At 40.5% G+C, this 23301-nt stretch overlaps 1 protein-coding gene across 3 annotated transcripts in view; it reads right to left on the minus strand.

Moving 5' to 3' along the window:
- Positions 1–23301, minus strand: part of MAML2 (mastermind like transcriptional coactivator 2) — a 366387-nt gene that overhangs the window by 107451 nt on the left and 235635 nt on the right. For all 3 annotated transcript variants that reach the window (XM_050758022.1, XM_050758024.1, XM_050758023.1), the window contains one exon: positions 7971–9581. In XM_050758022.1, coding sequence (XP_050613979.1) covers positions 7971–9581 — 1611 coding nt within the window. The remainder of the gene's footprint in view (positions 1–7970; positions 9582–23301) is intronic.

The following is a 23301-nucleotide window of genomic DNA, read 5'->3' on the forward strand; positions in this document are numbered from 1 at the left end:
AGACCTGTGGACTACCAAGCAGGACCCAGTAAGCTCCCTGTTTATGAAATTCACGTTTCATAAAGGCGGAGCTGAACTTAGGAGCCTGTGAAAAGCAAACTGTGGAAAATGCTAGTGGTTAAGGGTGGAGAGAATTCACAGTAGAATAAAGGGGAAACAGGTCAACCACCCCCGTTCTTTCGTCATCGAGGATCTTGAAAACTTGATTTTGCAGGATGCACAGGGAAGCAGTCATTGGCTTCCCTCTATTATGTTCAACTTAATTTATTGCTTGGAGAATTAGGCACCACTTTATTGTTCAGATTCATTGCATGAAATGCAAACATTGAGCCAGAGTTCTCTAATTAGTATCCAGAGAGCTGCCTAGGCTGTGCGTATGTGTGTGTGTGTTTAAGTTTGGTTTCTCCTGCTTGAGACACAATGTAAAAGAGTTAAGATGATTCACTGACATTACATCTCTCTGATCCTACTAGTCTAAACATTTGTACAGTCTTCTGTTTGAAACCCAGAACTCCTTATAGTAAACACCTTCTGAATCTCAAGTCTTTGAGCCTAACTTTAATTAACCATTAATGTGCAAATTTACTGATTAGTGCACTGGCTAAACGAGTTTTTGCCTCCTTTGGATTTTCACAAAAAGAACCACTACCCCCTTCTACCAAACTGATAACAACTGACATCTGATTAGAAAAGGCACAACTAATTAGAATGAGTGCAAAGGGGATTGTTTGAGTCACCTACATTAATGCACATTACAGTTAAATATCTGTCAGATTTTCCATTAACCCTCTTGCATTTCCATCTCCAGGTTCAAATCTATTTCTTAACCCTACACCCTTTCTTTCCCTAGTCGGAAACTTGGTATTCAACAGGCTAACTTACCCACTAATGCTTTAAATGCACAGCTCTTATTGATGGATGTGACACACAGACAAAGACCTTGGAATGAGAATAATAGAAGCCATTCCCCTAACTGTGGAGTTGAACCGTATGTATTATGATCCCAAGGCTAACATGTTCTTCTTGTTATTGTGTTTATTTCTTTATTGAGGGAAAGAGGAGTTAATTGTTGCTTTACACAAATTCACTCCATTGTGCTCTGAGCTACTACATACTAGGATAACAAAATAAAATAGAAAATAAAGTAGAATATCCAGCAAATAGAGTTCTATTCTGTGAAAGGTTAAAATAACATGTTTAAAATGAAACTTGTTGACTTACGGGAAATGCTCACATGATTTTTGCTCACTTCTTATAGAATGGACTGTTAAGAATTGAGAAAATGTAATGTAATTACCGAATGGGAATTCACAAAGTAATAAGGACAGATACCTCCTTCAGATCAAAAGCTCAGCCAGGGAAGGAACCATGTTTTCCTGATCTTTGAGATTATATGGGTATGAAGGGGGTCATTTAATCTTTTAATCCCCAGTTCCTGGAACATTGTAGGTGCTCAATACATTTTCATCATATGAACGAATGAAGGCAAGAATTACGGTTTCATCCCATTGTGAAACTCTAACAGTGATACTGAAAAGATTCTTAAATTCGAATGGATGATGTTAAAGAGAAAGAGAATGAATGAATTTTCTTTATTATGTAAAATACCTAACAAAACTCCAGAAATGTTTGCTTTAAAAATTAAACTGCATTCTCACTTTCTTGTTTTTTCTCCCATTTTAATCTGGGAACAGAGGTACCAAGAAGCCCATCAGCAAATCAGCCTAGCAACAGAAACAATAATAAGCTTGCGATATGATGAAAATAGCTCAATTTGAAAACAATCTGATTATTTAAGTTTTAAAAAACTTTGAAAATTTTATGCTTTCATTACTGCACCACAATTTCCTATTTGATCTCAGGTGTAGCATCAGTAATCCAGAACTGTGCTTGGCAAATAGCAGGCACACAATATATATGTTTTTAAACAAGTGAATAGAAGCTTAGCCAGAACTAAGAATGGAGCAATATTCAGTAAGTTCATGGCTCCTGGTAGGCAGATCAGGAAACTGAGAGATCTGTGGATTCAGATAAGGCAAGATCAGTGTGAATTTGACTAAAGATCCCTCCCTGCATTGGAATTGACTTAAATGTTTCCTGAGGTGATGATTTTGCCTGGGACTGTAGAAAACAGTGAAATTTCAAACATATATCGTAAAGAAGGCCCTGACAACACTACCCAAACCACCTCTACCTATTTCCTTAATTTAAGCAGCATAGTAATTATGAGCCCTGACTATAAAATCAGGTCAATTACTAACTATAACCCTGAGCAAGTGATTTGATCTTTCTGAGCATCAGTGTCCTCACCTGTGAAAAATGGTTGATTACAGCTACCATTTGAGTTATTTGTAAATGGCACAGAGTTAGTGCTAATGTTAAAACCAACCAACTAACCAACCAACCAACCAACCAACAGAATAATGACAAAAGAACAAACAAGACACCAAGTTCCTCCTGCTAATTTTCCAATTATGATTCTTCAATACTAATTATATCAACATATGTATCTGGAAACTCACTCTGCATTCTGGTCAAGCACTAGTTTCATGGAGTATTAAAAACAAATTTTTCTTTCCTTTGTAAACTTAAAAGACAAATGGTGAAATATCAAAGATAAAATGAAAATGTAAACATAATGCTCCTGGCCTCCCATTGACAACCCACAGCATGTCTGTATCAACCTTGTTCCCTTTTGCCAAGACTCAGCCAAGGTGAGTAAATGGTCGAGAGTCATTTGCAGTGATCACCTTGCATCTCTTGAGTCTCTATCCCATCTTCACTATAGATTTCATGTCATTATATTTACCCTTGACTGCAGGTATGTCACCATCTTTTTGGCCTTCTTCTTGGCTATGAATATACTGACAAATTTTGTTTCTCAGCTTTTGTAGGACTTTGGCTTGGTTTTGCTTTGGCCCTCCATGCTCCTGACTTCCTCTAATCTATTCTAGCCTATGAACCCAAACTCTGGCACCAGCCTAACTGGAGGACCCTTCAGCCAACCTCTAGGATCCAGCAAAGGAGTGACTTGGATATCATATTATTGCAAAACACTAAATTCATCTTTATTTTCTCATTGGAAAAGACATTTCCAGCCGATACAAGTTATCTGTTTCTTTTCTGGCACTTTCATTGGACAATTATAAGGATGTAGAGGTATTGTCAGCATATGAGAGTTACATTGATTTCTCCACTGCCACCCAGGCCAATTTGGAAACAATTTTCTGTGTGTTCATCCTTAAGATTGGATATATACAATGCTACCTTAAAGAAGTGGGGCAGAGAACATTAGGAGATGTGCCTGATTTACACCAAGGGTTGATATGGCGTAGTGAAGGATAAGCTTGGCTAGGAAGAGAGAGTAGGGTGAAGTTATTAATATATGATTGAGGAGCTTGGCTTTAAACTAAGGAGGCAATGTACAAATTTATGTTTCAGTCATAACAAACCATCCATTCACTGGCTGCCTTCCCTCCAAGAAGTTTTAAATATGGGAGAAATCTAAACCAAATATAGAATCCACTTGAGTTGCATGGATCCAATGTTAGAAAAAAATTCACACTTTTAAGTGACTGATTATATAGCTCTGAAAAAGATCACTTTTTGGTTCAAGAGGTAAGCGCTTTTGGCTTAAACCCTCATGAGTCCTGATCAGCCAATAACTCTTTCACAACTTAAATAAGTGTTCACTGACTTGAAGATAAATCAGAAATGCATGCATTGCATCCCCATCTTGCCCTCTCCCATAATCCTCAAATCAGGAAGGGAAGAAAATTATAGCCAAGAGGTATCTCCATGTGCCAAGCTACAAATATTAGCAAGACAAGAGTCTGCTGTAGACATTTTGTAAAACACCAAATAGCATTTGTTCTCCCAGTCTCTGAGGAAGAGATTACTTAAAACCACCCCAAGCATGGAGCAATAAGGATTTATTGAACAATTTTACTACACTGCATCCATCTCTCAGGAATCATTTACCTGTAGGAAAATAGAGGTAGGTACACAGTAAAGGGGAAGGGGCATAGGAATTGCCCACATTCACTCTCTAGCTGCAAATGTGGATCTGTCTGGGTTCAGAGTTCTGACAGGTAAAGGGAAGGTCACCTTTGCACACCTATGAGGTAAACTGCAAGTAACTGATCAACAAATTTAGTCTACCAATTTGTAGCAGAGAACCAAGATTTCCACCAGGCTAAAGAGCTTCAAGTAACAAATCCCATAGTAAATCATCCTATGTTTGACACAAAGTGAGTATGACAAGCAGAAAAAAAAACACATGACTGGTTTCCTTTAGGATGTTTTAGTTGATAAATTTAAGAGTTGCTTAATTCCAAATCCCCCACCCTATCCATGACTTTGGTCATCAGTAACAGAGATTTAGCTGTTCTAGAATGAGAATAGACATTTGTACTGTCTATTACAGATGGAAGACTTAAAACTACTCTCTCTGAGTTGAGAATACATGCCAACATACTGGATGAGACAACGAGAATCGGAAGAATCTTAGAAGTATGTATATAAAATAAAAGTTGCTCCTCAAAATTAACATCTTGAGAAGGAGCTCACTTTCTTTAACTGCCTTCAGAGAAAGCTCACACACCACACTTGCAATGCAGCCTTGTCACATCACAGTTATCCCTTGGTTTTGACCCAGAGCAGCATTACCCAGCTTGACTGTTTGCAAAAATTGCCCCAATAGGATGAATGTTACTGTGTTGGTAATAGTCTACCAAATGTGCTATAAGCCCTAGAGACAATCCCCAGAGAAAATTCTATAGCTGTATCGAACTATAGCATCATTATCAGAATGTGTACACTTCCCTCCTAAATGTGAATACTTTCCAAAGAGCAATACTTACTTGACTACACAGCTGTAGTATACTTGCTTAAAACTCAGTCACATGATTTTGGGATCGTGTGTTATAGAATTATGATCTGGAAGGGACAATGTGGTTCAGTCTATAAAGCTGGGATAAAACTTTAAATGGGTGGCTACTCCCTGTTTAGAAGAGAAGCCCTTAACCTGAAATGCTGCCACATTTCCACCACTTTTTAAGGACCTTCTAGAAGAGATGAAAATTAACTCTGTATCATATATGTCATATGCCCTAGGAGAATGTAAAAAATTATCTGAGGCATTGGAAGATGTTTGCTGATTTGGCCATCAGCACCCATTGGTGGGCTTCGGTCCTAGATACTTGAGTGGGGACTAAGAGGTCAGGAATATGGTTTATAGTTGCTGATATCAGCAATATGTCCGGAAACAGGCCAGAGGATGTTGGAGGTGGCAGGGAGGCTCCCAGAAAAGGACTGATGGGGCACCAAAGATATATATTTCCATGCGGTGGCTCACGCCTGTAGTTCCAGCACTTTGGGAGGCCGAGGAAGGTGGATCACTAGCTCAGGAGTTCTAGACCAGCATGGCCAACTTGGTGAAATCCCATCTCTACTAAAAATACAAAAATTAGACAGGCGTGGTGGTGCTTGCCTGTAATCCGAGCTACTCAGGAGGCTGAGGCAGGAGAATCACTTGAACCTGGGAAGTGGAGGTTGCAGTGAGCTGAGATCAAGCCACAGCACTCCAGCCTGGATGACAGAGTGGGACTCTACCTCAAAAAAAAAAAAAAAAAAAAAAAAAAAAAAAAAAAATCTATCTATCTATCTATCTATCTATCTATCTATCTATCTATCTATCTCCTGTTGTAAATTGTTTATTTTGGTTAACTCCATAATGTTTACCCTCAGGAAGGCTAATAGCACACAGTTGTGTGTGTGTATGTAAAATTTCTTTAGCATCTCTAAAGAATAGACATTTAGAATATGTTTTTATCCCGAAGGACTTAATCTACTATGTAGATTATGTAAGTAGGGCTCAACATTAGAAGAATATTCTTTTTAAGAATTCCACAGTGATCTATAAGGATTCCAGCAAATGCCACCTGTGAGCTGTAGATCCTAGTGGCTGAAAGTATAGGCTTCAGAGTAGATCATCAGAATCCCGCAGCTGCTACTCACTATCTGTGTGAACTTGGGAAAGCTATTGAACCTCTCTGTGCCTCAATTCTCCTACCTGTAACATGGAAATAATGGCATTTCCCTCATACGGATGAAATGAAATGCCACAAGTAAGGGTGGCAGAAGTCATACCGGTTATAAATGCTAACTCACTGCTATCTCATTATTTATAATTTCCATTTTTATGGTCAGAAATCTGGGCCTAGAAAGGGTAAATTGCAATACACTCAAGCTGCTGGATAGTGGAAAAATTAGGGATAATTCTCTTTTATTTCCACAATACTGTTTATGTTAGAATTTGGGATTTACTCCAATGCCTCTCCTATATAATAGCAGTGCTTATTTAAAAATAACATTTTGGTGATTTATGACTCTTTCCATAATCATAACAGTAATCAACTTATTCTAGACTCTGAATTGAGAATTTCCTCATTTTATTTTCAATACACTCCTAGGAGATTTTCTTTTCACTCCTATTGATAGGTGAGGAAATAGGCTTAGAGAAGTTCAGTGAGTCCCTAGAGGTGACACAGCTAGGACTGTCAGAGTAAGAATTTGAACCTACATTCATCCAAATCAAGGTGCCTACATATAGCATTAGAAAATAGTTCTATGACTTGCTTTTAAATGCCCCCCAAATTGCCTGGGTTAAAAAAGGAATTTTGTTAGAAACAAAAATGTGTACATGTATGTCTCTACTCCAAGTTCATTCTCCATAATCTATAACTTTTTAAAAACCCACGTAAGTGGAAAAGAGCTGAAAGCTGTCCTTAGTGCATAACTTTGGAATCCTCATTGAGTCTGGTGTTCTCTTGGCCAACATCTAGGGCAAAGGTTAGCTTGGACGGAGTTTGTGGTGTTTGTGGCATTCTTTTCTGGGCAGTAGCCACGAAAACTACTCTAGGAATGTTATTGGAATTAGGCTCTGCACCATCACACTGTCCTGAGATAATGTTTTGACATATAATGTGCTATCTTTGTGCTTAGACACATAATGTAGACCTGTCAAATTACACGTACAAAGCAATATTCAAAGTTCCTTCCTTCCTTCCAGGAAGAGTTTTTTCTTTCAAGTTCCCTGGGGATCGGGACTAACTCATCAATATGTGCTCTGGAGGGACAGAGTTATGTCTTCATATTGTTCATATGTGGGGCGGACTCAACCTCTGTTTTATGTTAATCAAAGGACATAAGGTAACCAGATATTTTTTTCTCTGTAGTCATGATGATTTCATCCTTTAACACTTAACTCAGACATTATTTTTCCAGAAGCCTTCCCTGATTTCCCTTTGCCGGGTCAGATACCAAAACTCTGTGCTCTCATATCATTATTCTTTCTACCTAGTATTGAAATGGTAGTTGAAAAATCCTGTCTCCCTTTCCTTACTGTGCTTGCAGACAGGGATCATGTTTTATTTCAGGCTGATATTCAGTCCACATGCATCACAGGGAGTCATCGCAGGATCATTATGATGGGTTGGGCATTTAGATATTCCAGTTGGTTGGTGCAGGTGTAGATCAGTCATTTAATACTCAATCCCACCTCTGGCTTCATTCTGATTCTCAGCATAATTACAACATCTTGCACATGGTAGGTACTCAGCAAGTGCACATTGACTTAATGACTAATTTACTGCTTGGATAAATGACCATCTGATTGACAACTGGATATGTCACTAACAGCGTACATTATAATGCTCTATTCTGAGTAAGCAAGAACCTTTGATCATTACAGATCACAGTGACACTAATGCTCTACAAGGAAGTACTAGCCCTTGCCTCTAGATGCCCCCAACGAACCAGGCTTTATGAGGTCTTCATATGACTCCATCAAGACCACTACTGTCTTTGGTCTTGATCTTGTCCCAATACAAACATAATGGTAACCAAAACATAATGATCAAGCTAAATGATCTCTGGGAACTCTGTATTTGGAGCAGTAGAACCCTTACCTGTCTCTGTTGTTGGGAGACTTGGTATCCCATTCCTGCAATGGGCTGATTCTGCATTTGCTGAAGTAGGAGCTTTTGCTGAAGTGGCAAAGGTGACCTTAGCAAAGGCTGGCTTGGTAGAGATTGGGCGGACTGAGAAGATGGTTGTTGCTGCTGCTGCTGCTGTTGCTGCTGCTGTTGTTGCTGCTGCTGTTGTTGTTGTTGTTGCTGCTGCTGCTGTTGTTGGGCTGAAATCGAGCTCTGCTGCTGTTGCTGTTGAGCTGAAATTGAACTCTGCTGTTGCTGTTGCTGCTGCTGCTGCTGCTGTTGCTGTTGTTGCTGCTGCTGTTGCTGCTGCTGCTGCTGCTGCTGCTGCTGTTGCTGGGTGTAGTGTAGGAGAGAAGGCTTGTTCTGAGAAGGCAAAACAGAAGGCATCTGCTGGTTTGCTTGATCTGAGTTAAAATGAAACAAAGGCTTGGTGTTGCCCTGACGGGGCTCCATGGCTGGGTGCGGGTTGTTAATAAAACTTCGACTGAGATCCTGAGGCTTTTGCTGCATGAGCACATCCAGGTGCCCACCCTGGGCTGAGGGGCCAGCCTTGTACATGTAATTAGCCATTACTTTTGACTGGCCGCTGCCGCCAGCTACCCCAGACATGGGGGAGCTCTGTGGGCTGAATGTCTGCTGACCAAAAGAAGGGCTGGGGATTTTCTCCTGCCCAAATGGACCTGGTGATGGTCCAGCAGAAGAGGGCAAGGCTGACCAGTTGGTAGGCTGGTGCTGCTGCTGGTGCTGCTGCATCCGGGCATGCTGCTGACGATTGGCAGCTATCTGTTTGAGCTGCTGGGCATGGGATACTTCCTGCCAGCTTGGCAGGGCCCGACTTGCTCCTGAGCCTGTCTGAGGCTGAGCCTGGCTCTGAGGGACTGAAGGGATTGGAGACGAAGTGGAGAGGGCAGAGTTGGCCATGGAGAATGCCGGGCCAGCTGATGGGGGCCTCAGCTGAGGAGAGCCTGAGGGGCCTTGAGTCAGGCCTGGTGAGTATTCACTTTTGATCACTATTTTCTCCATGGGTAAGGAGGGCCTAGGTGTGCTCCTCTGGCTTTGCTGACCCAAGTCAATGTTAAATGGGTCATCCTGCTTTATGGTGGCATTGATCATATTCTCCAGTTCAAGGTCACTCATGGGAGGCACAGATATGTTGGTCAGTTCATTGAAGAGTTCCTGCAGCTCAGGATCCAGCAGTTGTTCTCCAGGGTCGTCTCCATACCTATTAGGAAAAATATTCTCTTGGGTCATTTGGCCATCCATGTGCTTACTGCAAGACAGAGTTTCTCCTGGCTCCTTCTTTACCTCCTTTAAGCCCATGTTAAACAGGCCATTGCCAGGAGAATGTGTATGGGATGGCAGAGTGTTAGTCTTTCGCAGGGGTGCTTGGCTCATAGGCAAGGTCCCTGACATAATCTGACTTTGTCCATTGTTTATTTGGAGGCCACCTTGTCCTGCAGTGAGATTCTCCCCAACACGAATTCTTTTGATATCAAGAAATGAGTTGTCCACAAAGCCATTGGGTCGCTTGCTGTTGGCAGGAGATAGGTTAACTACCTGTTTTCTTTTCAAGGAACCCTGGAGCTGAAGACAGAAGGGAACAAAAAGGAAAAATAAGAGAAATTAATCCAATTATGCTTCTAATAAAAAGTGATGTGATATTTAAATGTTTCTTCTATTTATACACAAGATTCAGTTTTTGTTTTGTTTTGTTTTGTTTTTTTAAAGGCACAAAGAAAGCACAAATGAAGCACAGTCAGGAATATAATGAAACTCTCAGTAGCACAAACAAAACAAAATAAAATATTTCTGGAGGAGCAGGTCAATTAGGTTAGAGATCAATGGTTCCCATGAGTGGTTCATAGGTCAATGGATAAAGATTCCTTCAAATATCATAAGAAGTTATTCACAGTACCTAAGATTAAAGCACTGTTATTTTCTGGAGCAGGCCAAAATATTCCACACGCATGCACACACAACCCCTCACAGCTACAGATGATCAGAGTGTGCACAATTTTAAGCAACATAGAAAACACTCACAAGTCTAAAGCTGGGACCAAATCTCTAGTTTCTTTTTTTTCACAGACCCAACCCCTTCATCACTATTATCCTCTAAGCAAGTAATTAGAATAGTTCTCAGGTCTAAGGAGATATTCTATTATTGTTCATCTATCTTTCTTCCTATAATTCCACTGCTTTGCATCCAAGCCTATGTAGCAACCTTATGTGGACACACAAAAGCCATGAGATGATCATTTCTCATATGAGATACTTTAAGCACTGATTTTCCTGGGAATTCATTTCTTCTGTTTCCTATATCTAAATCTGATTACCAAAATGCAAGTGTTAATTGCTTAGGCTCTGGAAGCAGACTAAACTGAGGTCAAGTGCCAATTCTGTCACTGGATGCTATGTGACCTCGGCAACTTACCTGAGCCTCAATTTTTTAATCCAGAAAATGGGGATGATAGCACTTAACTCATAGGAAGGGATGAGATAATGCATATAAAAGTTTAGAAAGTGCCTGTTACAGTAACTACTCAATAAACAACAATTTATAGAAAAAGTGTGGCTTACTACATTCTGAAAGGGGAGCATGTCTCTAAATAGCAACATGTGTAAGCTTTTCATGAATGTTAAAGCACTTCATTCACAACCTAGCAATCAGATTATACTTTATGAGCCTTAAAATTTACAGAGAAAGACTTAAGAGCCATATAATCACATTCATAAATTAAAAAGAAACATAAAACATTCATCATTCGTCCTCATATCCTTGCTGATTTGTCTCTGAAGTGAGAGACCATATCTATCAAAGTGTGGCTTTCCCAGTGCTGCAGACCCACTGAAATTATTCAGTGTTTGCTCAGCATAACTGTAAAATACCTGAGGCAAAGAAGACATTTCCTAGATAGAAAATTCGATCACTTCTCCTTTCTTGTCTTCTCACTTATGGCTACTCTCTCACCTGCCTGAAGATTTCTAGGTAGACTAAATCAAGAAAAGGAAATTAACATAACTGAGTATGTATTACATACCAAACACTTGAATATGGTTACTTTATTGCCCTTCATCTGCACATCAATCCCATTAGAAAGGTATTATTACCCTTAATTTATAAATAAGGAAACCAATACTCAGACAGGCTAAGTAACTTGCCCAGGGTCACACAGCTAGCAAGTGGGCTTTAACTCAAGGTTTGTGTGGTTCTAAAGCCCATGTCATTTACACTCTACCATGCTCTAATTAACTTGTTTAGGGCTTGGGTCAACCTAGCATGAAGAGGCCAGGGGCAGTAACTACGGAGACATCCTAGATTTCAGGTAAAAGGATGAGGAATATGAGAACGGCCAGGATGCAGTATAGAGCTGGGTGGGGGGAGGCGGGAATCTGCTTTTTGTCATCTGGCTCATCAATACTTGTTTCAGTCATCCCTTATCTGTCGTTTTGCTCACTCACAGATGGTAAATAGTTATGGTGAATGTGTCACGTTGGTACAACAGATTATAACCATAATCATTGATGATTGGTAATCAGAGAAAGGAATCTGACCCAAGGCAGGGCGATTACTCCCTTCCATGGGAATTTTGGATTTGGAGAAAGTGAGACCAGGCTCTCTTTAGGTGGCTGCATCTACAAAACTTGTGAGCTGTTCTTCCATTATGTTAACTAGAGCCATAGAGGAAGCACATCTGTAGAAAGAGAGAAAAATGAAGCAGAGGAGAGACACATGTTTAAATATCATTCAGGAGCTTGTTTCCAATCCCAGGTCAGCTCTGCACCTCTGCTTGTTTTCTCTGATACACTATGGAATCTTTATAATGAATTTCCATGTTGCTTAAGCTAATACAAACTGGGCATCTGTTACTTTCAACGAAAAGTTCTAACCAAGTTCCCTGAGATGTCACATTTAGTGACGAACAATTTGCAGCAAGGGGCTGGGCATGCTCTGTACCTGGGTGTGAAGCTTCCCCTCTCCCCGCATCTCTGCTGTCTCTGCATGATTTGCTGACTCCTAATCTTGTCCACTCGCTGGTGTAGACATCATCACAGAACACGGTCAGCTATCACCACATTCAGCAGAAACTCAAAGTCACCACTGTCTATCCTCATGGGGTCAGGAAGAACAGAGACCAGAGAGTGTCAGCCATGTTGCTTCTGATTTATTTCAGCATAAATTGCATTTGGAAGGTTCTTTCACAACTAGGAAAGAACAAACAAAGGAGTACATTCTTTTTCCAAATTTGGGTTATCACCTTTGATTTATTTTCCACTGCTTTGAAAAAACCTGTTCAGCCAGATTCTCTCACTGCTCCGGCCACTCCCTGGGCAGTGCAGTATGCGCTCTGGGAAACAGCAGTCACACTTTCTTTAGGCCATGAGGAGTGTAGAGACAGTAATAGAATTAGTGATAATCGTATAATAATGAGTCATTTATTGAAGGCCTGAGTGTGAGATGTTGTACTAAGCACTTTATGTGAATAATCTTATTTAATTCTCACAACTCTCAGAATCTTCACAACTCTATAAAGTTGATATTATGTCTTCCCCTCCCCCATTTTGCAGATGAGAAAACAGGTTTAGAGATTGAGTATCTTTTCAAAGGACAGACAGAGTAAGCAACAAAGTCAGGAATCAAACCAGGCATTCCCACTGCACAGCCTGTGCTCTGTAGTAAGTGACACCCTAGGCCCTGACACAAGTAAATGGTACCCACACCTGCGTTTTCAGGAAGCCAGGAATCTCGTCCTGATTCTTCCATTAACTTGCTTTGTTACTTTAGGGAAAATACTCCACTTTTCTGGGCCATAGTTTTCCTCTCCTTTATAAATGGGATTATCTCTGAGATCATTATCCTGCCCAAAGCCAGAAAATAACAAGCAATAAAGGAGGGAAGTTTGGGATCCAAGCACTATGTGTGATGGTGTAAGGTTACCCGCAAGCACAACTGGAGGGATTCCTTAAGATGGGGGACAGAAGAACTCATGTGTGATTCCATTAGGATAAAAGACACCCATCAGAATTTCACTGGGCATGATACTTTACCAAGAGAATTTTGGGGATAGGCTGTGCCCTACCTTCTAGAAGTTTCTAAACTAGTTATATCACCGAGGCCCACTGAATGCCTACATGCAGTAGGCACCAAGCTACCAGCACCAGCACCATACAGTCTAAATGATTCTCAAGGATCACTTTTTGCTTTGAAATATCTCCTTTGCTGGACTAAAATTCTTCCATTAGATACATGGGTTTGAATTATATTATAGAGTCTCTCAAGATGCAAATACTCCAGAAGCAACAGAGGAGGAATACAGTCAATAATACCCCAAGGAGAAACAGTTTATGAGAAAATTCAATGCCAACTTATCAGAACAAGAATAAAGTCCTAAGGGAACAAGACCTAATCAGGGGAATGGTGGGGAATAAAGGCAAGGGTTTAAATAGAGAAGGCTGGGGGTAAGACTATGGGAGTTGGGAGCTCCACACTGTGGACCTTTTGGGTGGCTGGGAGAAAAGAGAAGGGGGAAAGGAGAAGTATTAGGGTAGTAATGTCCTGAGGGGCAGCAGGGCCTGAATCTTCCAGAAAACAGTTAATGATACTGGAAAGGTAAAGGGAAGTATCTCCAAAACAAATCCTTCCCCAAGGGCTGACCTACCCATTAGGCATGGGACACACAGTGCCCAGAGCTCACAATAGTTACAGAACAGAAGGAAAAAAATAAGATTTTAGGTTGAAGAACTGTTTCAACATATGTTAATTTAACTGTTTCAATATATGTTAATATCTCTCTCTTTATGCCAACACGGTCATAAAATACAATTTTTAATATTTTTTAAGGAATAAGGGGCTTCAAAGGCAAGAGTACCTGTGTTCTATGAAAGCCTCTCACCTCCTAACTATTGTGTACTGAATGCTTATTCTAGACAGGCACTCTGTGGTGTAAGTTCTTGTTTAATCTCATGGCTCTCTGAGGCTTGTGTTCTTATATACCCATTTCATAAGTGAAAAAAATTGAGGTTCCTGACATTAAGATTACACAGTAAAGATATGGAGGCAGGATGCCAACCCAGACATGTCTGGTTCCAAAGTCCTAATTCTGAACTACTAACCATACTGCTGTCTTCTCTTTCGGCCTCTACTTTGCCAAATGCTGACAGTGTGCTGGACACAGTGAACCCAGATAGCCAAGACAAAAGGCCAATAGAATGAAGATGCATTGTGAGCACAGGGCAGGGGTAAGGGCATTCAGGACACAGGGGGTTGGATGGCAAGGAGAGAATGATGACATCATTGGTGGGAGGTTGATGGTGAGAGTTCAGGCCATCACTCCCGAGGCTCCAATATAGGACAGGAAAGAGACAAAAGGTCATTCGGTCAGTCAAAAAGATTTACTAAGCAGCAGAGAGAGTTCTGAACCATATCCTATCAAATCATCCCTGGCACGAGGGAAAATATGCAGATGATTGAGCCAGCAGCAGGATGTAAAGGCTTCCAATCAGCACTACATCTCAATCTTTGCACTTTTTCCACTACCTAGGTGGATAAGAAGCATTTTTTATTTTGCATGATAAATCTGTGCCTCACAATTATGTTTAATTCATGAGACTGTGCATTTAATATCACCCTTTCACTGGCCATCCGAGGAAGGGGCTTGTTTTGGGAATGATTTTCAACAAGGCAAGTCCAGGCTGGTTTGCAGATGACACAGAAATCACTGTACTTTCTTTTGCTGAGATTCAACAAACTGTTTCTTTTCACTCCTGTCCTTGTTCTCATTCTTCCATTTGGACACCTAGATGCTATTTGAGGCCTGCGGTCTCTGCTGGGGAAAGGCATAGGCCTGTCCGGGGCAGGGTCCAGACACAGTGGCCCGCCTGCCCCAACAGCTGGGGTTGAAGGTATGAGAACGCCTAGGAACAAGGAAAATCTAGCACAGCAGAACTGGGACTGGGGTCCTCAGTAAACTGCTTCTTTTTAAACAGCTATGCTTCACTTTTCCAAAGGACTTGAAACATAAACTTTCTAGAGGGATTTGAAAATGCCATTATTGCACAATCCTCTGGTTTCTGTTTCTTCCCCTGCCCCCTATCCCTTTCCACAAAATAAATGCATTCTTTGTCTCCGGTGCTGCCCTAGAAACAGGGAATGTGCCACACAAAGGTAACAATTCAGTCCATAGGTCACTTTTTTTTCACCCCAAGTAGACTTCTGTCTTTCTCAACCAGGCATAAACACAAGAACCAAATCTGCCACTGCCTACATACTCAAGGAAATATCTTGGTTCCATCATCTGTAAACTTTCCTCGGGCTATTTTACTCATGGCTGATTAGAGATAGGATTGTGGATAGATAAAATTAGAAAGAGACCAACTCGAAAGATAATGTATGACTCTTGATTTGATTCTTGAAGTAAAAATGTTTAGGATCCAGGAATAGTCAATTCTAGCTCCTCAAGTATTTGGAGGTGAGAGTAATTCCTCCCTGCCTTTCCAGCCCCAGCACAAAATAGGATTATCAGGCTTTTACTAACGACAGAAAGAACCTTCACTTCTTAGTTGGCCCTATCAAGTTCTGAGCTTCCCTGTATTACTAGATATTATTTTTTGGCCACACAGTAATCAGGTTTGCCCAACCAGATTTTAAGCTCTTTGAAGGTGGGCATTCATTGCCTTATACTTCTCCAAGTTTCTTTCAGTACCTACCACAATGCTGGGCATATTCTACGTGTTTTAATAATTATTCGTTGACCTCAGTGCCTGGGAAATGGGATCCTTCTAACTATTGCGTGGGAGCAGTAAAACAATGCTAAAAAAGAGGTTATGGCTTGTGGGGAACATTTTCATATCAAATTCACAAGCAAATTAATGGTTCCACTAGAATTTTGCTTGAGTGATTATTTTCCTTTTGTTTTTACTTTTTTAAAAACATTTTTATACATTTTTTTAGTAGAGGTGCAGCATTGCCATGTTGCCCAGGCTGGTCTTGAACTCCTGGGCTCTGGCTATCCTCCTGCTTCGGCCTCCCAAAGGTTATAGAGATTACAGGCGTGAGCCACCATACCTGCCCATTGATTATTTTCCTTTAAACCCTGAAGTCACGAGAATGTGAAGTCCTGAGAACTAGAACTGTGAAAAAAATGTATTGTCATTCATGTGAACCAGAAGTGAAGGGGTGTGTGAAGCTTTGTGATTGACACAAAGTGTTGTTGAGCTTCCTGACAGGACTGCAAAGCTGGGATGAAAGTTGAAGCCCCATCTGGACTCCATGCCCTTCCTGGGTGAAAGCACTGGAGCAGACACGGAGCCAGGACATGTTTCCTTATGAATTTCAGTAACTCGTACTTTCACTCCTTCAAGAAAACATGCGAGGTTTTTTTGTTTGTTGTTTTATGTTTTAGGGCTTTTGTTGTTGTTTTTCTTTCTTTTTTTTTTTTCCTCGAGATGGAGTCTCACTCTCTCGCCCAGGCTGGAGTGCAGTGGCACGATCTCGGCTCACTGCAACCTCTGCCTCCCAGGTTCATGTGATTCTCCTGCCTCGGCTTCCCAAGTAGCTGTGATTACAGGTGTACACCACTACCTCTGACTAATTTTTGTATTTTTAGTACAAACAGAGTTTCACCATGTTGGTCAGGCTGGTCTTGAACTCCCGACCTCAAGTAATCTGTCCGCCTCGGCCTCCCAAAGTGCTGGGATTACAGGAGTGAGCTACCACACCTGGACTTTTTGTTGTTGTTTTTAGTGTAAGGGTCAGAGGAGGCATATTAGATCTTTCTAGAAAATTGGTTCCATAACTTTGTTCCATAAGGTTTGTACCCTGAGAAATGTGACTATTTTAGTCAACAAAATAGCTTTTTTTTTTTCTTCTTCTTTTTCTTTTCTGAGACAGGATCTGGTTCTGTCTGGAATCAGACAGAACTGGAACCATCCAGGCTGGAGTGTAGTGGCACAATCTTGGCTCATTGCAGCCTCAACCACCCAGGCTTAAGTGATCCTTTCCCCTCAGCCACTGGAGTAGCTGGGACTACAGGCATGTGCCAACACACTTGGCTAATTTTAAATTTTTTTGTAGAGATGGAGTCTCATTATGTTGCCCAGGGTAGTCTGGAACTCCTGGACTCAAGGTATCCTCCTGCCTTGATCTCCCAAATTGCTGGGATTACAGCTGTGAGCCACTGTGCCTAGCCCAAAATAGCTACTCTTTATGAAGCCCAAGATACAGCTTTATATAGAAGCAGGAGCAATGCGAATTCAGGTTCTGTATAGAGAAAAGCAGTTAACATACTGCCCTTCTGAAGGTACTCAATACCAAGCTCTCCCGTATTCAAAATTTATTTGATGCCTTCCCCACCTCCCCTTTCTTAGATTTAATGGTTGGCTTGTGGAAGAGTAACTAAATGACTTGGAATTTGCCTCGGAAACACTCATCATTACATGACAGAAAAAAAGGCATTTCATGATAGCATTTTGCCAGTGTGGACACTTCCATCACTTCCCCATGGAGAATGTTCCAAGTTTATCTTTAACCAACAAAATAGTCATTGAGGAGAAGGGGAAGTGAACCAGCGCAACACTACCTTGGAAAGGGACACATCTCTTATCAAGATAAATGGGAAGCTGTGGGATCTAGAAAGAGCACAAGACTCAACCGCCAATAAACCTGGGTTCTAAATGCTTCTCTCTTCCTACTTACTGCACACGTCTAAACTAGTCACTTACCTTACCGGTATGATATGGACAATAATACCCCATGTCTCAGGGTTTTGGTGGGGATTAGCAACATGCATGTAAAGCATCAGCATTATTCCAAGCTCAGAGCAAAGCTCTGTCACTGGCAGCTCTTTTTCAGTAAGAGAGGTGAACTTGAACCTTAGGCTGGTCTGACACTTCCCACTGTTATCCTGACTATCCTATGAACAAGGCATGTGCTAGAAAAAGAGAAAATGAAGGTAACAAAACCAGATTTTTTTCTCCTCATCTGTAACATTGAATTTGTTTACCCATTCATTCAATAGATACTTATTTAGCACCAGCTGTACATTCTATAAGGGTGCCTACATCATAGGGTTAATGCAAGGACCACGTAGTTAAAGCTCAAAAGGAGCCCAGAACATTGCTCTTAAAACACTGTTTTCAGTTGGGCGTGGCGGCTCACGCCTGTAATCCCAGCACTTTGGGAGGCCAAGGCAGACGAATCACGAGGTCAGGAGATCGAGACCATCCTGGCTAACATGGTGAAACACCGTCTCTACTAAAGATACAAAAAATTAGCCAGGTGTGGTGGCGGGCGCCTGTAGTCCCAGCTACTTGGGAGGCTGAGGCAGGAGAATGGCGTGAACCTGGGAGGTGGAGCTTGCAGTAAGCCAAGATCGCGCCACTGCACTCCTGCCTGCGCAACACAGCAAGACTCTGTCTCAAAAACAACAACAACAACAACAAATACCCACTGTTTTCAATTAATGCTAGAATTAACAAAAAGAAACAAACAAAAAGGAATTTACCAGTCTGTCTGGAAACATAGCGAAAAATAGTAATACAATATGATCATTGTTCTGGAGACTTGTGCATGGCCTTATTGTTGTAGATGGGAGAGACTCTGCCTGAGAAAGCTAGAAAAGGAATCCCACTCCCTTACAATGAAGTACCCCTCAAATATTCAAATGAATATCATGTTTCATATTATGATATTCTGCTAGTGGCAGTGTAAACAAAACTTGTTGTCCAATGACAGGGGGATGTTTATATTAAATTAAAAAGTTCAAACTAGAGTTATTTTCCCATGTACATTAAACAATATCATTCCAGATCCATTCAGTGATAACCAATAGGATGACCTTGCTGACTATATCCTTAGTCATCCTGACTAGTTACTGCAATTGTAATAAAGCAAGGATCTGAGGGGCCATTCAGAGATGGACCCTTTGTGTTTAACAGAGAAATGCACATAATATTCTGTAAAAGCCTGAAAAATCCAGCAGCTTTGTGCATGAAATACTTTAACCATGACTCACTTTTTGCCCAAAATATATCAAAGCAAATCCAAAGTAAATGCTATGTCTAAAATGTTGGCAATTCTCATGACATTTCTAAATGCCCTCCTCAGCAGAATGCACAATGCATTAAGTATCATTAATCAAGTGGCTTCTCTCTCTCCTTTTGCTTGGAGGGCCCAGTCTGGAAAGCTTTCTCTAAAGGGCGTATCTCAAGGTCCATCCTACTTTCCCTCATATTTTTCTCCCTCCTGTAATGATTTTAGCACTTTCTGTCGTATATTGTTCTTGGTAATTGACTCAGGTCTGTAAGTTTTTTCACTTCAGTATGATTACAGAAGCCACCAGAAGAGACAGTATCTTGTGCTTCTCATCCACTCCCACGTGCCCGTCCAAACTCTGTTCCAGGAAAGCACTCAATGACTGTCTGACAATGTGACTTACCAGGCATTTAGTAGCCTGGGAACATCAGATGAGTCAGTTTATGGGGCATCTGTGTTTCTCTGCCATTGGCCATGAACCATGTCCCCTTTATAAGCCATATAACTGATTCTTAGCAACTCTTTGTCCAACCATAGAGGAACCAGTTTAAATATCAGCAAATCCCATCTGGCAGGGAGAGTGCCCTAACAGTGTTTTAGGGTTGTTTATTCATTATTTTGGGGTTTGAACGTGGCTACCAAAAAGCTCCTTTCTTTTTGGGAAATAATATGAAACACAGCCACCCCTAACTTCATGGCAGCATTTCTCCCTTCATCTTCAATGGTTTACCCAACATCAATGGGTATGAAAGGCCCCTATCCTGTCCTTCCCTGTCTCTTTCTCTCAGGTCACATTCTTCATTCTTCTTCAGGCTCCTTCTGCTTTAAGAACATGAGCAACCGAGTATTCTCCATCTGCATTTGGTGACTCTGCCCCCACATCTCACCTCTTTCTGCCCCAGTGTGTTCTCTAGATAGCAACAAAAGGGATCTCCTTAACCCAAGCTCCAGCTACACTACATTTTTTTGTTTGTTTTTAATTCTAAGAACACAAAAGATCATTTCCATTTCAGATGCAGGCCTTTTGCATATATTGTTCCCTCTAAACGGATACGCTCTGCCTTCAAGTAACTCTTCCTTCTCTTATCACAGTTAGCTCCTTCTTTTCCTTAAGTCTCAACTTAATGTGACCCTCACAGAGATATTCCATGGTCATTCCATCTAAAGTACATTTTCATGTTTGTTTTCTATATCTTGCCTCCTTTATAGTACCTACTATAATTTCCAAATACTTTTATTAATTAGCTTCCAATTTTTAAGTCTTTTTCCACGTTATAAAATAAGCCCTAGAAAGGGAAGCCTGAGTCACGTTTGTCTTAAGATTTGAATGACAAATCTCATTCTCAATATAATCCAAATAAATATACAATAAAAAAGATTATTTAAAGCAAATAAAAATGTCTAGAAGAAAACACATCGAGATGCTGAAGTACTTTCTGGTGGTGGCATGATGATAAATTTTTCTCTTCTACTTTGCTCATATGTCTGTGCTTTCTAATTTTTCTATATTGAACATATATTAACTAAATAATTAAGACTTAAGTGAACATTTATGAATTCATCGGCCCTTGCTAACGCCCCTTCTCTGGGAATCTGACCCTACATTTCCTAGTAGAAGGAGCCTGAAGTGGAACATTTCATTTCTCCCAGCAGACTGGATCAAAGTAGACATTTGACTCAAGCTGGCCCTTTTAAGTGCTCTTCTAGTAATCCAGAATTGAAACCAGGTCTTTTTAGCAGTATCTGTAGGCATTTGAAATAAGAGATATGGAAGGTCGCCTATATCATAGTCATTCTCAGCCGTGCACAACAATAGGCAGGGAAAGCAAGTCTAAAGAGATAAGAGAATAAAACTCATGCAGAAGGAGAAGCTATCATGAGAAACTAGATTGAAAGAAGGAGAAGGGGGGAAGAAGTGAAGAGGGATAGGGGCAGTGAAAGGGGGAGCAAGAAAAATGTCCTGAAAACTTTCCAATTTCCTAATTTCCTAATTCCAATTAGGAAATTTCCTAATTTCCAATTTCCTAATTCCAGAACGTTGGGAGACTCAATTATATCTGCTACAGTAGAAAACCTCATAACCTTCCAATAAATCTCCCCTCTCCCAATTTTCATTTTTGCTTGAGATACTTCAAGAGGGCTTTTATTACCTGCAGCAAATAATTCCTAACTAAAACAAAGAATAAAACCAATAATCACACTCAAAATAAAGTTTTCATAAGATAAATGCATATTTTTCATATTAATTAATCAAAATTAAGTTGAAATGCTGGAGAGAGGCCAAATGGACACATTTATTTTGGTTTCTCTTTCAACTTTCCACATTGGTCATTAACCCCACTCTTCCACATCCTTTATGAAAGGAGAGCATTATGAATGAAGACTGAGAGGTGCTGTTCCATGACAGCAGAATTCCAACAGGGTGTCTATTGTTTCCACATCTCTCTCCATGGCATTCCCAGGGGAGGTCTGGAGATTACATCTCTACCAGTTCTCCCCTCAATGCACAAAAGCATTCTGAAAATAAAACTTCAATCTGAATCATGTTTGGACAACCCAGGACTGCAATGTGTTAACTGGTTTGGATACAATCACCTGGAGACACAGGTAGGATGATCAGACATTTTAAGAGGTCCCTGCAATTTCAGGCTCATCTTTAACTCCATTACAAAGGAATGTTAAGCAGCATTTAGAAGGTAGTTTGGCAAAGTACCTGAAAGCACCAAACAGCTTCTTTGATGTTTTTGGCATTGATGTCATCATTCTTTTGAAAGTTTTGAAGAAATATTTTTCTTATAGCAACTGTATCTAGGCTCAATATAAAGTGTTGATATGTGTTTTCTCTGGGCTAATGTTAGCCTGAGCAACTATGAACCCTTTAGACAGATACTCTCTTAGAAGGTACCTCAACTTTCACTCCAGTCTATGTTTATTTTCACATCAAAGACACATCTAAGGGGAAATTGCCTAACTAGCTCCATGAAATATGAAGAAGTTTACTAAGATATTTGGTTATAATGGAAAAACAAAAACAAAAACAAAACCTACCCTCCAGGCAATTTAAGCCTTTCATGCCTGGAAATGAGAATTTTTAATGGCTGATAGAAAAGTTCCTTTGCTTTCCATAAGGCCTGAATGCAGACTTTTTAAACCAGGCATTAAAATCCCACTACGTGCCACTTATGGAAAATGTTTCTTGATTATTTAAATGAAGTTAGGATGGAGGACAATAAAGCCTTTATATTGTTTGCAGTTCAACTCTTCTTTGAAGCAATGTCCTATAGCAATACAATGCCCTCACTTTGATCTGACTTGCTCAGCTCAGTAATTATATGACTGAGATGCATTCTCCACCTGACAGATTCTAATTCTTCATGTGTGGCCATATTCTTTGAAGAGAAAAAAATACCACCTCACTTATATTGAAAAACAAAACTTTTAGCCAGTCAAAGTTGTGAATCAATGGTAATTCTCTTTGTCAAAGCAGTAAGCCCTCTTCATTTGATGAGAACCACTGTTTCTCAGAACATGCTTAGGAATTTCTTGAAGCTTATCTTTAAACAAGAATATGTTACAGTTCCTTTCTATGAATTCATCATCTTAAAGGAGAGACAGCAGAGTACACTAACCTGAGCCTTTGGTTATCTGCTAACTGACTGCCCCTGATTAGAAGGAAATATCCACCCATTCTGAATGGGCCTGAGATAATCAGACACTTCAAGGAGCTCATTCTCTATCATTCCTTAAAGAACACTTTACAGTGTTGCTTGAGTCTGCTGAAAATTTTAAAAGCGCAGCCTTAACTCAGTGAGTCCCTAATCCTTGAAAATATTACTGCTGTTTATTTCATTTGCCTTTCAGACACAATGCAGGACAGATTTAAACAGAGAAAGCTCACCAGCTACAGCCTTGTAAATTGCTTTTAATCCAAGGTGTCAGCAGGATTGATGCCACTCAGACTTTGGCTGCCCCTCCACCCTAAAACATACACTTCTTCGCTGTACCTGCCTCATGATTAATATCTTGTATCCACTAGTTAGGTTGCTAGAGGATAAAGTGCTTCCTTACACATGACCACTTCGCTGCATTTGTCAAGACTCTAAATATGCCATTGTAACTATGAACAGAGTCTTTTTTTTTTTTTTTTTTTTTTTTTTTTTTTTTTTGACCAGTGTATTTTCTTTACTGGCCTCAAATCTCAGCTCAAAACTCACTCCTCAGAGCCTAATTGTGATCACTGCTCTATTATTTGTGCCCCTGAAAGCCACTCTGTTC

Source organism: Macaca thibetana, chromosome 14 (genome assembly GCF_024542745.1).
Source record: "Macaca thibetana thibetana isolate TM-01 chromosome 14, ASM2454274v1, whole genome shotgun sequence".
In the NCBI taxonomy this organism is placed as follows: domain Eukaryota; kingdom Metazoa; phylum Chordata; class Mammalia; order Primates; family Cercopithecidae; genus Macaca; species Macaca thibetana.